Here is a 14,325-nt window from a genome sequence, read left to right as displayed (position 1 = left end):
AAATAAATAAATAAAGTCGCACTATCGCAGTAGAGACGAGTAAATGAGTTGATTAGAGAGAAGTTCCAACAATAATGTCTAGTGAGGAGGTCATAAACTTTATACGGCAATGCGAAATGCTGCAACAATAATACATAATTCAGTTTTGTTGTGAAACCCTAAAGACGAAGAAAGAAAGAAAGAAGTTAGACAATCTCAGCACACCACAGTGTAATAGTAATAGTAATAGTCAGCACTAGTCAACAACCTCTCAAAGCTGTGTTCAGATATTTTCTACTTCCCCACACAGAATCATCCACAAATTAGGCCTGCTCTGCCTGCCTCCTAATACTGGAGAGGGTTAGCAAGGTGATCAAAGAATGGTAAATGGATGGTAAATGAATGGTAAATGGACCTGTACTTGTATAGCGCCTTTCTAGTCTTCCGACCACTCAAAGCGCTTTTACACTACGTGAGACATTCACCCTTTCACATACATTCACTCAGTGATGGCAAAGTCCATCGAACAGAAACTAACATTCATACACATTCCCACACCGATGCATCGGGAGCAATTTGGGGTTCAGTATCTTGCTCGAGGATACTTCGACATGTGGCACCAGGAGCCGGGGATCGAACCCACAACCTTCCGATTAAGACACGACCCGCTCTACCTCTGAGCCACAGCCGCCCAAAGAAGCAGATGACTCCGACCACCCGCATACAAACCACGACCCAGGGCGGCCAAGATATCGACCTCAAAGCCGCTATTAGCTCAGCTCACCGTGGCTGTTCAGATAGGGTCATGTAAAGGAACACTAGGCAGCAATACGATCTCCCCGCTGTGGAGAGAAAGCATTAGCAGTGCTATCTGAGCCCATGATTTGCTCCATCTGGCATCATAAATGCAATGTGTAAGCGGTCTCTCATGGACTAGGCTGCACTATGGTACAGCAGGGTGGGGTAGTTGTAAAAGAGAGGCATGTTCTCAACAGCAGAAACACAAACTGACAAAAAGAAGATGACTGAGGACGCTAGTGGATAGCTTATGCTAACACTTCATTAAGAAGCTTGGAGGATATCATTAATCCTACTAACAAAAAGAGGATTGTTGTAGGAAAATGGTGCAAGAGCATAAAGAGGAAACCATGTTAATTGCTCAGGCTTGTATGACTGTATGCATCTCTGCTCATTCATAGTTATATATACTTTAATCTCAGTCCTTCAATATTAATATTAAAAATATGCTGACGTAACTATGTGATGTGAGCAGCATTATCTAAAAAAAATAAGAAAAAGCTTAACAAAAAACGTTTTTTGTCTTTGTTGCGTGGTGTATTTTGTCTTTGTATGATGGGTTGTCTTGAGAGAGACTCAGGTTGTTTTCTGAAGCCTTTGCAAGAGAACGAGACAACAGCTGAAGTGAGACAGATCTGCAGCTTGTATGTTCCTCTCTGAATCTCAATTTCCAAATCTCTGTCTCTTGTCTTACTCTCTCAGCTTCTCAGCCGTTTTATCCCCATCTTCTTGTCTCCTCTAATCTCTCCTCTCTGCGGCTCGACGCAGCTTTTTATCTACGTTCCAGACAAAAGCGTTAAAGTGCTGAATGGAGGGGTATATTTAGTTATGAAAATCCGCTGTGATAACAAACACAAGACAGGAGTGAGAAAATAAAAATAAATCCATTTAAGGCCAAGTAACATTTCAATATGCAATAATTCAATATGTTTCTGGTGGAACATAAGAAGCAAAATAGAAATTCTTACTGCCTTCACCATTCACAAGTAGAAAACACTTTTTCAATCACAGTCACTGTGTTTGCTGAAGGTGTGCCCTGAAAACAAGGTAGAGCTGAAATTGCACAGCGTCCCCCTCAAGTCAACAGGTGGGCTTTGAGTTGACAGAACGAGGAGAGTCTATGTGTATGTGGAAGTTCACTACAGTCAACAGAGTTGTTTACAGTTGATACTGAGGTTTTCATTCAATCAGTTTTGTAGCTGTGGACAAATGTCTGCAGCACAAACACAAGCTGATTTAGGCCTAACAAGAGGACACAAGATCCTAGACAATATGCTCATACAAATGTGTCTATGAATTGGTGTATTATTGCAACAGGGCTCTATAATGTATGGGTTTCACGTAATATCAATGGTTTGCTTCTTATGGCTTTTTAGAAACAACACTCAACACTAAATTCAGTTTTAATATACATATACTTTTACATATGTTTTGTCTTATTGATTTTGTATGTTAGGTTCCTTCCTGGTGTTAAACTTTATCCCAACATTATGCGATTTGGACATATCAAACACCTTTAAAAGCTTTCTCATTAGTCAGTATTGACCTGCACTCTGCTCTCTACAGTACAAGCAAAAGCTAAAACACCAAAAAGTACTTTATGTCTATAGAAGCAATATAATAGGGTGAGACCAAACACTTACCTCGTCCCATTCTGAGGTGAAAGAGGGAGATTTCTCCAGCCTCTTCTTGCCAGTGCTACAGTTAGAAACAGACTCGCTACGGTTTCCCAATCCTCCTTCCTCCTCACTAGGAGGCGACACGAGCAAGTCAGAGTCAGACTTGGAGAGGCTACGTGCAAGCTTCAGGTCCCCAGGAGGTCGCATCCTAACGGAAGACCCTGCCCCAGCCCCTGAGTCCCTGGGCTCCTTGTTCACAGTTGCGTAAATTGCTTTTGGGTCACAGTCTGTCAGGATGGCGGCCATGCTGGGACGGCTAGGTGGCGGTGCAGCTGTTGCTTTTTTCTCCTTTACTTTGGTAGATTTTCTTGATTCTGGCAGGACCTGGGTGGATGGCTCAACACCTGGAAGCCTGAAGGGCTCCTCGCGGCAGTCGAAGACAGGGGAGGATCCGTGCAGGAGGCCAGTGAACTGCTCTGGGACACCTGCTCCCTGATCCTCGCTAAGCTGAGAGTTATCTAGAGAAAGAAAAAGAATGGGCAAAGTCAGTGAAGACAGAAACTAGTTTGTGAGTGCTCGAAAGTGGACCTCTAAGTGAGGGGCAGATCCTTAGAGCAGGGCTAATAAGAAACCGCCCACACAAGCCCAGAAACAGATCTGTAATTGTTTTCCTACCAGAAAAAGAGGGAGAGAGGAGAGAAAGAGTAGGGAGAAGGCGTATGTTGGCTGGAGAAGTAACAGAATTCCAAACCCAGCTTGCAGCCGTCTGACGACTATCTGCTGGTGCCTGACTGCCCACGTATATTTTGTAACAGGGAGTTGAAGTTAGTCATCTTTGTGACTAGCTTTACCTCACAGGCCTACTTGTCTTTTAAAGACATTTTCCCAAAATGACACAACACTAAGAGTTTCCCCCAAGCTAAACTTTCATGCAAACACTGAGAAAACTACTACTGCTACCCACAGGATACAACAAACACAGCAGAATATACAACAGAAAATTAAAAAAGACTATAAATATCACCAAGAGGAGTGAAACTTACGTCGGCTGCCTTCTCCAACAAAAACAACTCCTTAATGAGACTGAATGGCAAGAGCAATTAAAAACAATTAGATTTTCCTCCGCCCTCTCTCTGAGGAATTACTGCCACCTAAGCCTCTTTTCCACAATCAAATCAGCCACAGGATCACAATGCGTGGTCCTGTAGTTCCTTCACACTGTAGTGATGCGTGTTGTTGTCTGCCGTGTGACCAGCAGCCCTCTGTGTTTTCTGGCTTCTAATTCTAGACCCTAATGGTGGCTCAGGAATGGAAATTTGAATCACCCTATCCTCCAGCAGCCAGACTCCTGATAATTAGCCCTGTGACACATGGTAAAGGAGTGTGTATGTAGGGTGTGTGTGTGTGTGTGTGTGTGTGTGTGTGTGTGTGTGTGTGTGTGTGTGTGTGTTTGGACTGTCTCTGCCAGGGTGACAGGGTCAGGGTGTTTGGTGACAGGGAATCTGGGGCAGTGACACCACAGGAAAAGTAGTGACCTGTTGCAACACTTTGTTTTGTCCTTCACAGAAGAGTTTCAGCCGACGCTCTGCTAACCATTTGAGGCTGTCTCAGCTCTGCTATCTCTCAACCTGCTGTTCAAAGACTGAACACATCAAACAAGGTGGCTGCGAAGGAGTCATATCTACAGAACATGACGGGAGGAAGCGTACACTCAACTGTTTGACACGCAAACCCACTCTGACTTTACCTAACTGCCCCATTACTGTTTCAGGGGCAATTTGAATGTGCCAACCAACGCCCTGAACTCCCTTTTTACAATTTCTAAACACTTGAACGTCTAGGGAAAGTGTGTGTGGGTGTTTGTGTGTGTAATCAGGGGTGAGTGAGTGTACTGTGCACATATGTCAGGACCACGGCCAAACACACACCCTTCTCTATGGCAGCCAGGGAGTGTGAACGCCCAATGAGCACATCATAGTGGTTCCAACAATCTCACATGGGGTTTAACCCTTGCTGAGACCACTGCGCCCCCCTACTCATACAGTCCTACGGTGGAAAATGTGCACAGACGCAATCTGATGTTATTGCAGCTCTTAAAGATGGGTGAGGTCACCACAGAGGTGTGGATGTGTATTTCATTTGGCAACAAGAGCTCCATGTCTTACCAATGATGTCATGTTTGTTATGCAGACACAGCAGTGCTGGTGCTGGCTGTCAACTCCACCATCTACATAGTCCAAAGTCAATTCATGCTCTGCCTGTGGAAACTCTGCTCTGTTTTTATTGTAGATTCAAAGACATTTTTAACTCTGGGACATGTACTGCAGAAAGCCAATAAGGAATCTTATTGATATTTTGACATTTACAGTAAAGTGAGTAAGCAAATACCGCTATTGATAGTGCCAGTCAATAAAGAACAATAGACCCGGTTGTCATATCAATTTATGTAAAAGGACGCACATTAGTAAAACTGATAAATCACAAACAAGCATACTATGGTACTTAAAATAGTACATATGGTTAAGGCAATGGTTCAGAAAAATTGGAGTACATTTTATGCTCACCGTTTATGTAATATGATGGTTGTTATAGGTGCAAAACAGGTGCTTTGCATTTTCAGCCTGTCTGCATCCATCTGTGGCAATGCAGTTCAAAGCCACAATACAAACTGTACATTTCTGAACCATTCAAAGGTTTGAATGAACCATGGATCGAGTGCTTTTTGGCATGAGAGGAAAACACACCGCAAAAGCTGCACATCCAGTGTGAAGAAAAGAATGAGAAGCAAGTTCTTCACTATCGCTGTTCATAACTACTACAGGAAACCCCACATGTATTATTGTCTGTGGAGAATAATAGGATGTTACTACTCGTGAGATAAATCCAATGGAAACCCTATAAAACACATGCCACGAAGGTGAAAATCTGCAGGGAAATACTATATTCCTGCTGAGAACAGCAACGTGTTTGTGACAGATCATAAACACCCTGATATCGCTGACCATGCATATATCTCCTCCACCTGCTACAGCGTGCTAAGGTCTGGTCCCTGACTGTCCACACAGGACCTCAGATGGCCTCAATCATAATGAAAACCACATCCATATTTAGGCTCTGCCAGCTGTCTGGGTTTATGTAAAACACAAGAGTGGGAACCATAACCTGCTGATGTGCAAACAGAAAAGAAGAAATAAGAAGAAAAATCACAGTGGTATTCACATTTAAACCAAACTTGTGGTTTTTGAGGCTTTAAAAAAGGGAAAGGAGAGTATAACTTTAGAGCCACTAAGGACAATATGCAAGGAAAAAGGAAATGAAGTGTTTCACATTTCCCTCACTCCGCACAACATCAGCGTTTTAACAAAAACTGTCAAACTGACTTACAGCAAAACACGTTCCAAAAATATACGTGCTGCTTTTGTTGAACATTAAACATCAATTTTAATGTTTAAACCCATTAGGGTTATTCGTCTGAGGGTCATTTGCACAGTCAATGGTATCAACATAAAAGGAGCAGTGACACCAAACCAACACTAAATACTCAAAATCAATGCTGGAAATGGGTCTTCTTAGTTTTAACTACCATCAGATATTTTCAGACAGACCCATTATTATGTTGCTGCAGCCCATCTATAAATTCTTGTGGGACAAACTCTTTCCCACAACCACAACAAGAAAAGAATTAACCAACCACCCCAAAATTAAGAAGAAAAAACAACTTGTTCCTACTATAAACAGCACACACACAACCAGCTTGCCTACCATGCTTCTGTCTACAGTTCCAAAAATAATTATTCAATAAAGACATCTGTATGTCCTCTGGGAAAAACCCAGAGGACATTCTCCTTACCTCTGCTCCATTTCTGACTGGATGACATGACATATCCAGCTTTAAGCGGGATGTGAATCTGAGATAGGAATGTCACAATCTGATCAAGAATTCAGTTTCATACTGGAAATTAAACGAGTCTTGCCCACTTGCCAGGGAATGTCAATCAGCCTGCTCCCGACGAGCCAAATCTGCTCTGCTGCTCGAGAATGCCAGTCATGCATTCCCTGGCAGCGCTAATCCAAGCCAGCCCATCTCACCCTGCAAACTCAAATGCATTTCTCCCATTTCATTGACATGCTTGGCTTGTCTTTTTCAGGTCTGATGTGTCCAGTCCATCTTCTCTTACCCTCACAGCATTGCCAGCACCAGTTGTTGGTTCTTATCAGGTTACTAAAATCTGAGGACAGTGGCCAAACTCACCTCCTGGTGCCCGCGTGCCCACCAGTCCAGGAGGGTGCAGGGTGTCTTTCGTCTTGCTTGGGGCTCTGAGGTCGTTTGGGGCAGTGGGTTTACGCTGAAGTGGGAGAGAAAAGAAGAGAAAATGTATGAACACTTCATGTGCTGCCAGACAATCATATTAGCATCTGCAGTTAACCAATTAATAACCAAATTTAATTATTTAGCTAGCTTAACATGAAGCAAAGATGCTATCCAACTGATTGCCTGCATGGCAGCACTGGTGGTGGGTTTACCAAAATCAGCCATGATGTGGCTCAGCTCACAAGACTGTAGATTAAAGCAGAAAGGACACTGTGCTGCTCATTTATTATTATTATTATTATTATTATTATTATTATTATTATTATTATTATTATTACTACTACTACTACTACTACTACTACTACTACTACTATTACTACTACTACTACTACTACTACTACTACTACTACTACTACTACTACTACTACTACTACTACTACTACTAGGCAGCTGAGGAGCACAGCTAATCCAATAGGAGCTTGAAGTAAAAGATGTGAGCAGATATTGTGGGCAGCAGGTGGGGTTATAGCAGGGTGGCAGCAATAATAAAAGCCACTAACTGGATGATAAATTGAAAAAGGCAATAAAATGATATATAATAGGACAATAAATAAAGCAGGCAGGTTTACACAGACACCCAGTTATGAGGGGCCAGTTTGAGATGAGTTCTGCCTTCTGCTGACATATGACTCAATCTGTGACTGTGAGGAGACCTTCATCTTCATTATATAAGCTGCTCTGGTTATATGGTCATGCAATTTAAAAACTGCAGCAGGGAAACTGTTCTGTCAAAACTACCACCCCCCAAAAACAAAAAAAAAAAAAAAACAACCAAAGAAACAAAAGAACAAACAGCAAAACAATAAAAATTTAATATTACACAAATAAAAAAAAAAAAAAAAAAAAAAAAGAAAAAAAAAATCTATTCATATGTTTTTTTGTAAAATTTGCAAAAAGATGTAAAAGATATGAGAAGGATGAAAGGAAGAATGTTATATTTACCTGAGGTAGGACACTGTTGGAAGACTGTGTAGTGGTGTTCTCATCTAAAGGAGATAGATAACATAGGTTTGGGCAGATGAAAGATTATCTTGGTCCATTCAGAGCTCAATTACTCAACGTATCTTGAGACAATGTATTGCCAGTTCTGATTGTCAGGAGACACATTACGCTACGAGAAAGCGATGTATAATAAAATCATGTATTATGCATGCCGACATATCGGGCTACAAGTCTTTAGATTAATCTCCCTGCCATTTAAAAACGGCGCTGAGTATGCAGACATAATAAAGCAGTTTGAAAACTGATCGGAAAAAGAATTGTTTAACATTTCTGTCCAATTTAAGAGTGGAAGCAAAACAGTAAAGAATCCCTTTTTTCCTAACATCATTTATCCACATCGGGGAGGCATGATGACATCAGCGATTAAACTCTAACCCTTCAGCTCGGTGACGTTTTCTAATGGTGCCGGTGAAGCTGACTAAGCTGGAAGGCCCGAGGGGATGGTTTTAAAACATCAACATCAACAGCTAGGGATCCAAATGGCCTTCTAATTTAATCCCATTTAATCCAATTACATGCAGTGCCATTCATCAGCCACAACTAAAAGAGGTTCTGCTCATGTGCGACACACAGACAAGTGTGTGTATGGCAACGGTTGACCGTGTGTAGGTTAGGTTAGGAATGTATTTGGGTTCTTGTTGTGCACAGACAGCATCAGTGGAGTTTTAAGAAGTATTTTGGAAACAGTAGCCCAGCTCTTTACTAACTCTGCTATAATCCTGGCACGAATGAGGGGTCACTGATACGCCAAGTGGTAACATGAGGGTATGTAGTTTACCTAGGAACATCTCCCACAAACAGAAAACCCTAACCCTAACCCATATGCACAAAAGTACACTTTGTATAGAATTACTTCCGCCCTCTGGATTACACTTAAAGCGCACACTTACCTTTATTGGACTGGTACTCCTGGCTGGGCGGTGGGACTTTGGTCTGTGCAGTCAGCAACAACTCATACGTGTGATCCTCCTCCTCCTCCTCCTCCACCGGCTCACCTCTCTCATCAATGCTGCTATTAGTATACAGGGCCTGCAGAGAAAGAAACAAAGAGAGCAGAGACAAGGAGAAAGTAGAGGGTAAGAAGGTGAAAAGAAAAATTTAATGCACAATGACAACTTGGAATGACTTACTATTAAGCATTCACCAAAGCAGGTTATAATTTAGGATCCAAATATCTGGTTGTTTATGTTTTGGTATAAAATAAAGTGTCCTTAATAATCCTTCAACAGTGCCTCCTCTATGGCCAGCCACAGTTGAGGCAGGTTCTCTGATTCTGTCTTCACTCCTTTTCCACTTCACTTCTCCTCCTTTTTACGCCCCCGCTGCCTTTATCCCACGCCGCACTCAGATGAATATTTATTAAGAAGTCGTTTGATCTGAGCAGCGGCCGTGAAGAGAACAGTTGTGACAAGGGTTGTGGCAAAAAAACACTGGCTTTCTCAGAGGCAGATAATCATTTTCCAACAGCCCCTGTGACATTGTATTAATGAATCCCTCAGAACTAACTTTTAGAAAGGAAGTCGTACTGCCATGACCATCCTGCCATGATTATGCATCTACCACACATCCACCGTGCTACCAACAATACATATGACACATATGTCTGTGGTGTTAGATGGCAACACGTTTCTCTTGGCTTCATGATCTTAGCGTGTCACCTTTGAGCTCACCTCTTCTTCATGGCCAGGGTGTGATGAGTGGACCAGGCGATCTTTCTGTAAATTATCAGGAAGATAAAACGCAATAAATATACAGTTGCTAATCTATCAACCAAGAGTTCATTGCAAGAACTAAGTTAAGAAATGTACTGCATACCCACTCTGTACCAAAAGAAGTAATGCTAATGCTGGAGGGGTTTGAGGCCCAGTCATGTAGATAGAGGACCTCTATCACCCTCTAGTGGGAGTTCTGCATTTCATCTCCTATAAAACCTTGTGACAAGCTTACAATTTTTGCCTGCATGTGTGTGTGTGGGTTACAGTTAAACTACTGCTGACCTTGCCAGCTTCACTATCCGGCCGTCCAGAGTCCCTGTCAGAGGACTTGCCGCTTGTGAGACTGTCCAAAGAGTGGCAAGAGGTGGCTTCAAACAGAGCCTCATACGGGCTCTCCTCCTCAGGCCTCGGGGCCAGCCCCGAGATCAACTCGCTCACCTTCTCCAGGTCACCTGTAAAAACAGAAACAGACAAACAACGTAAGTGAACACATTAAAAGATAACCCTCTATTGCATTTTTTCCTGCTCTGTGTTTGCTGTTAAAACGGCTGACTGAATCACTGCTACAACAGCTCAAACATCTGTTCAATCTTACCCTTTTTCCGTGGGCTGGGACTCTCCTGAGGCGGAGGGATTGGTGGTGGGGGAAGGTCAATGTCAGGGGGTTTTCCAGTCATGTGACCTGCAACAGACAAACAGGACATTGTATCACAGCTGGTAAATCTGAAATCAAGAGGACACTTCCCAGCGCAGTTCTCCGTTTTCCCGTTTGGTCTTCACCTAGGATGAGAGCAACTATCTCTCTGCTCTTCTGCGAGGGCATGTCCTTGACAGTGTCCAGCGCCGTCAGGCCCTTCTGGTCCGAAATGTTCACATCGATACCTGATGAATGATGACAGGAACAGTTTGGTGCAAAAAACAGTCACGTGTTATGTGTGGATTTTTGCCAATAGCAGCAAGTGATTCCAGTGTTATTTAAGTGGCACTGAAGTCTGACCTGCACTGAGAAGTTTCTGCACCACATCTGCCTTCCCAAACAAAGCTGCTTCGTGGAGGGCACTGCCTTTCTCCGTCTGAGCAGAAAACGAAACCAGAAAAATAAAGTCGCAGGCACAGAGAGAGTTCAGATATGCGTGACACAAACAATTATTATGAAAATTAAGGAACTAAAGCACACGTTTGTTTCCTGCAACAATTGCCAGATGAATCCGTATAATAAGAGCTACTCCAGCACCCATATTTTAGTAAGATAAACAGTGTATGGCGACTGTCGGATTTATGCCCAGCACGCAGGTCCACTTCTCTACTGACAATTATGTGGTTGAGGAATCAAAGCAGATCATTTTCCAGCTCACAGGGCCATGCTAATTGAAACCTGCAGGATGCAAGGCCTGAAGGACACTGGATAGACTCCCCATCCTTGATTCAGAGGAAAGGAGGACAGAGTAGAGCGGAAAGTATCTCCAGACAGATGGATGGCACAGTTTGGTACAGAGTCAGAGCCAGAGGGCCCACCAGGGGGAGTACGCCCAGCTCTGCTTTGATACCACTGCAGTTCCTTTGCAAACTGAGAGCTTAAGAGTTTTACATTTAATCTCATAGCTTTAGTAGGAAGTAGCAAGAGGAAGTGCTGCAAGAACAGATTAAGTTACCCAACATGATTTGGGCCATGACAGCATATTAAGAAACACTTGCAAACTGAAACTTTTAAGTTCACATACACATATAGACAACAACACACCTCGTAGTTGATGTCCATGCCAGCGTCCAGCAGCACCTCCACCACAGACAGATGTCCGTTCCGAGAGGCCAGATGCAGCGGTGTGTGTTTCTTGGTGTTACAGCTGAGCAGGTTGGGGTGGGCACTGAGCAGTAGCTTGACTACCTCCAGACGCCCGTATAGTGCAGCCAGGTCCAGCGGAGTCTCAAACTTGTTGTTCCTCATGGTGGGGTCTGTCAGCTCCTCCAGCAGCAGCCGCACCACCCCGGAGTGGCCATACTGGGCAGCACAGTGCAGCGGCGTCTCGTTGTCATTGTTCTGTTGGGGGGTGGATGAACGGGTGAGAAGCAGCACAGGGACATAGGGCAACATAGACAGGTAAAAAAGTGACAAGTAGATGTAATAAAGAAGATCAGTAGAAAAGGGACATGAGCTGAGTCATGTTTGTTAATGAGTAAGGATAGGTGACTCGGGGGAGTCATCGTGAGGTTAAACCAATCAGTGCACAAAGCCCGCCACATTAGCTGATTAAAAGGTCATGAGAAAGCACCAACCAGAATGAAGCACATAGTGAGGCCTGGGGGGAATATCTGGCAGAGTGGGGAGGGGGTGTGCCTGACTGGCAGACCTACATGGACTAATGAGGACAGGTGTTGGGAATGGCACTGAGTGCCAGGGGCAGCAGGGTTCTAGCAGAGGGGCAGAGACAGGTGGGGAATTAGCAGAGACATGGGCCACTTGGACAAGGGGTCAGAACGTCACTGGCATTGTTTAGTTACAACGAGAGAGACCTGGCCCATTAGTTTCGTCCTTACAAGATGGGCTGTCACATCCATCAGGCACTACTGTTTCTGTTCACACATCAGAGCACACCAGTGTTGCATTTCCACTTGCATTTTGACTATTGTCTTTCGGGGTAGCGGAGAAAGAACGACTGCATGTTAAAAATGTTCACATCACTGTGATCCATTTTGTGAAAATGATTTCATCTTTGCAACCTAACATTTGGCCACATTTTAAAAAGATCTTCACTGTAGAACAACAGACTAACAGACAAGCAGACAAACAGTAATTACAATCAGTAATTACAATGTAAACTCAGTAAGTGCTGCTTATTGGATCTAATTGCTCGCATGCAGCAACGAGATCAATGTCTAATAGACCTGAGAACATCGAGCAGTGCTGATGATCTCTATCACGAACGGCCAGCAGAGGGCAAACCCTGCAGTACAGGAGCTGAACTGAAAGCTGACTTGGTGGCATGGGAATACTCTCTTGACCAACAACTGAAATACAATGACAACATGGATAGCGGAATTTACGACTCTGCTGCTGGGTTGTATCTAAAAATGGGAGAACAGTAGAACAGAAAAAAAACCCATAAAATCCTGCCTATAGTAGCAAACAATATGAGTGTGGCAGAGTGAAAAAAGAATTATAATCACTGTTCTCAGTCTCTCAAGGTGTGACAGAATTGCAAACATGTAATTCTTGGCAATCTTGCAAATAAAGCCTGTATAACACTACAGCTCTTTGGCTCTATTCACACATTGTGCATAAATGGGTGTGGCAGATAATTCCAGCTATTGTGGAACCACATGCTCCAAGAGGCCTTCATCGCAGACACACAGAGCCACCTACAAAGGCCGGACAGCTGGCATGAGAAGCCCCCACATGGACATGCATGATGCCAGTTTGGGCGACTCCCAGCGGAACCTGCCAGCTGTGCCACGGCAGACAGGATATCGTGTGGAGGGGGCAACAGGGCAGTTTTAGACAGGTGTCAGTCGCCCCTTCAACGAGACTTTCACAAAGACCTGGCGCCAGATGGGATCAGCAGGTATCTCCTTCATTGTAAGAGGGAGAGAGTGGGATTCAGAGAGAGAGAGAGAGAGAGAGAGAGAGAGAGAGAGAGAGAGAGAGAGAGAGAGAGAGAGAGAGAGAGAGAGAGAGAGAGAAAATTGTACTATACTGGCAAATCAGGTCACAGCTTGAGAGAGAAAGGAGGTGGAGCTTAGAGAAACAAAACGACACCTGCCTATCAAAAGAGGGAGCACAGAAGCCTGGCTGAGGAAAAACACACTCTTGTCTTAACTGAACAAAACAAATGAAAAAAAAAGGGTTTAAAACAGACTCTCTGAGAATTAAACCAAAGTGACCTCTGTTTTCACTGCCTGGGTGGTTTCATCAGTTGGATTTATGTTCTTGTTTCTCCTTTCAACAATGCTCTCTTGGACTCAAAACAAACTCACATGTACGCTCACTTGCAGAGAAATGGCCAGGCCGCACATAAAAATAGCATGCCGTCTTGCATCTATGATGCACCAACAAGCATTTGCCACAGCTTTTTAGATAGATTGACTCTGAATGTTTAGATGACTTCAGCAGGCAAACATACATGCTGTGATTAAAGCAGCATGATTCACTTCCTCAAATGTGCAGGTCTGCTGCTTCAATAGTAAACCAAGTGAATCTAGCATACAATGATGTATACAGAGCATCTAAAACAAGTGTCTCTGAGAACAGTGCAATGACATTTTGTAAATGTTGCTATTACTAAAATATGAAACAGGAGTGCAACAAAAGAGACCTAGTGGACTGATACCTTGAACTCTGTCAGTGCAGTGGTCATTGCTCAACAGCTATGTGTCATCCAGCATCTGACTGCATTAAACACAGCTGACTAGCTACTTGACACACTGATAAGAAACAAGCAGCAATGAGACATCAAGCCTCGCCTTTTGATGCAAGCCATGCTACACATTTTAGTCACACGGGGGTCTTCCACTATTGGGCCTCTCCTGGAACTCCCAAACACGCCCCAAAACTACTTCTACCACTCCAATTTTGACTATGTTTTGTCTTTAGATTTTAATTTTTAAACACATACACATTAAAAACATATTCTGCATATAAAAGTCAATCCCACAGGGGACAGACCAGGAGTATCTTTAGATTATGGACCCAACTTTAACTCTTTATCTGTCATTTCTTTGATTCATGTAGAGAACAAACAGCATTTAGCAGCATTCATTTTTCTTTGGGCACATATGGCCATGCATTTTTGGTCATATATGTAATATTTTGAAATTGTCCTGGTGAAACATATTATATGCAAGT

At 43.3% G+C, this 14,325-nt stretch overlaps 1 protein-coding gene across 10 annotated transcripts in view; it reads right to left on the bottom strand.

The window, feature by feature from the left end:
• Positions 1 to 14,325, bottom strand: part of LOC127378168 (ankyrin repeat and SAM domain-containing protein 1A) — a 65,974-nt gene that overhangs the window by 31,698 nt on the left and 19,951 nt on the right. For 9 of the 10 annotated variants that reach the window (XM_051426868.1, XM_051426869.1, XM_051426871.1 and 6 more), the window contains 10 exons: positions 11,227 to 11,523; positions 10,483 to 10,558; positions 10,266 to 10,367; positions 10,081 to 10,167; positions 9,768 to 9,937; positions 9,429 to 9,485; positions 8,661 to 8,799; positions 7,711 to 7,754; positions 6,649 to 6,742; positions 2,421 to 2,914 (listed from right to left, as the gene is read on the bottom strand). In XM_051426868.1, the coding sequence (XP_051282828.1) occupies positions 2,421 to 2,914; positions 6,649 to 6,742; positions 7,711 to 7,754; positions 8,661 to 8,799; positions 9,429 to 9,485; positions 9,768 to 9,937; positions 10,081 to 10,167; positions 10,266 to 10,367; positions 10,483 to 10,558; positions 11,227 to 11,523 (1,560 nt within the window). The remainder of the gene's footprint in view (positions 1 to 2,420; positions 2,915 to 6,648; positions 6,743 to 7,710; positions 7,755 to 8,660; positions 8,800 to 9,428; positions 9,486 to 9,767; positions 9,938 to 10,080; positions 10,168 to 10,265; positions 10,368 to 10,482; positions 10,559 to 11,226; positions 11,524 to 14,325) is intronic. The other variant, XM_051426873.1, reaches the window with a different exon arrangement.

This window comes from Dicentrarchus labrax, unplaced genomic scaffold (genome assembly GCF_905237075.1).
Source record: "Dicentrarchus labrax unplaced genomic scaffold, dlabrax2021, whole genome shotgun sequence".
In the NCBI taxonomy this organism is placed as follows: domain Eukaryota; kingdom Metazoa; phylum Chordata; class Actinopteri; family Moronidae; genus Dicentrarchus; species Dicentrarchus labrax.
Note: the sequence above shows the minus strand (reverse complement) of the source record. Positions and strands in the feature narration are given on the sequence as shown.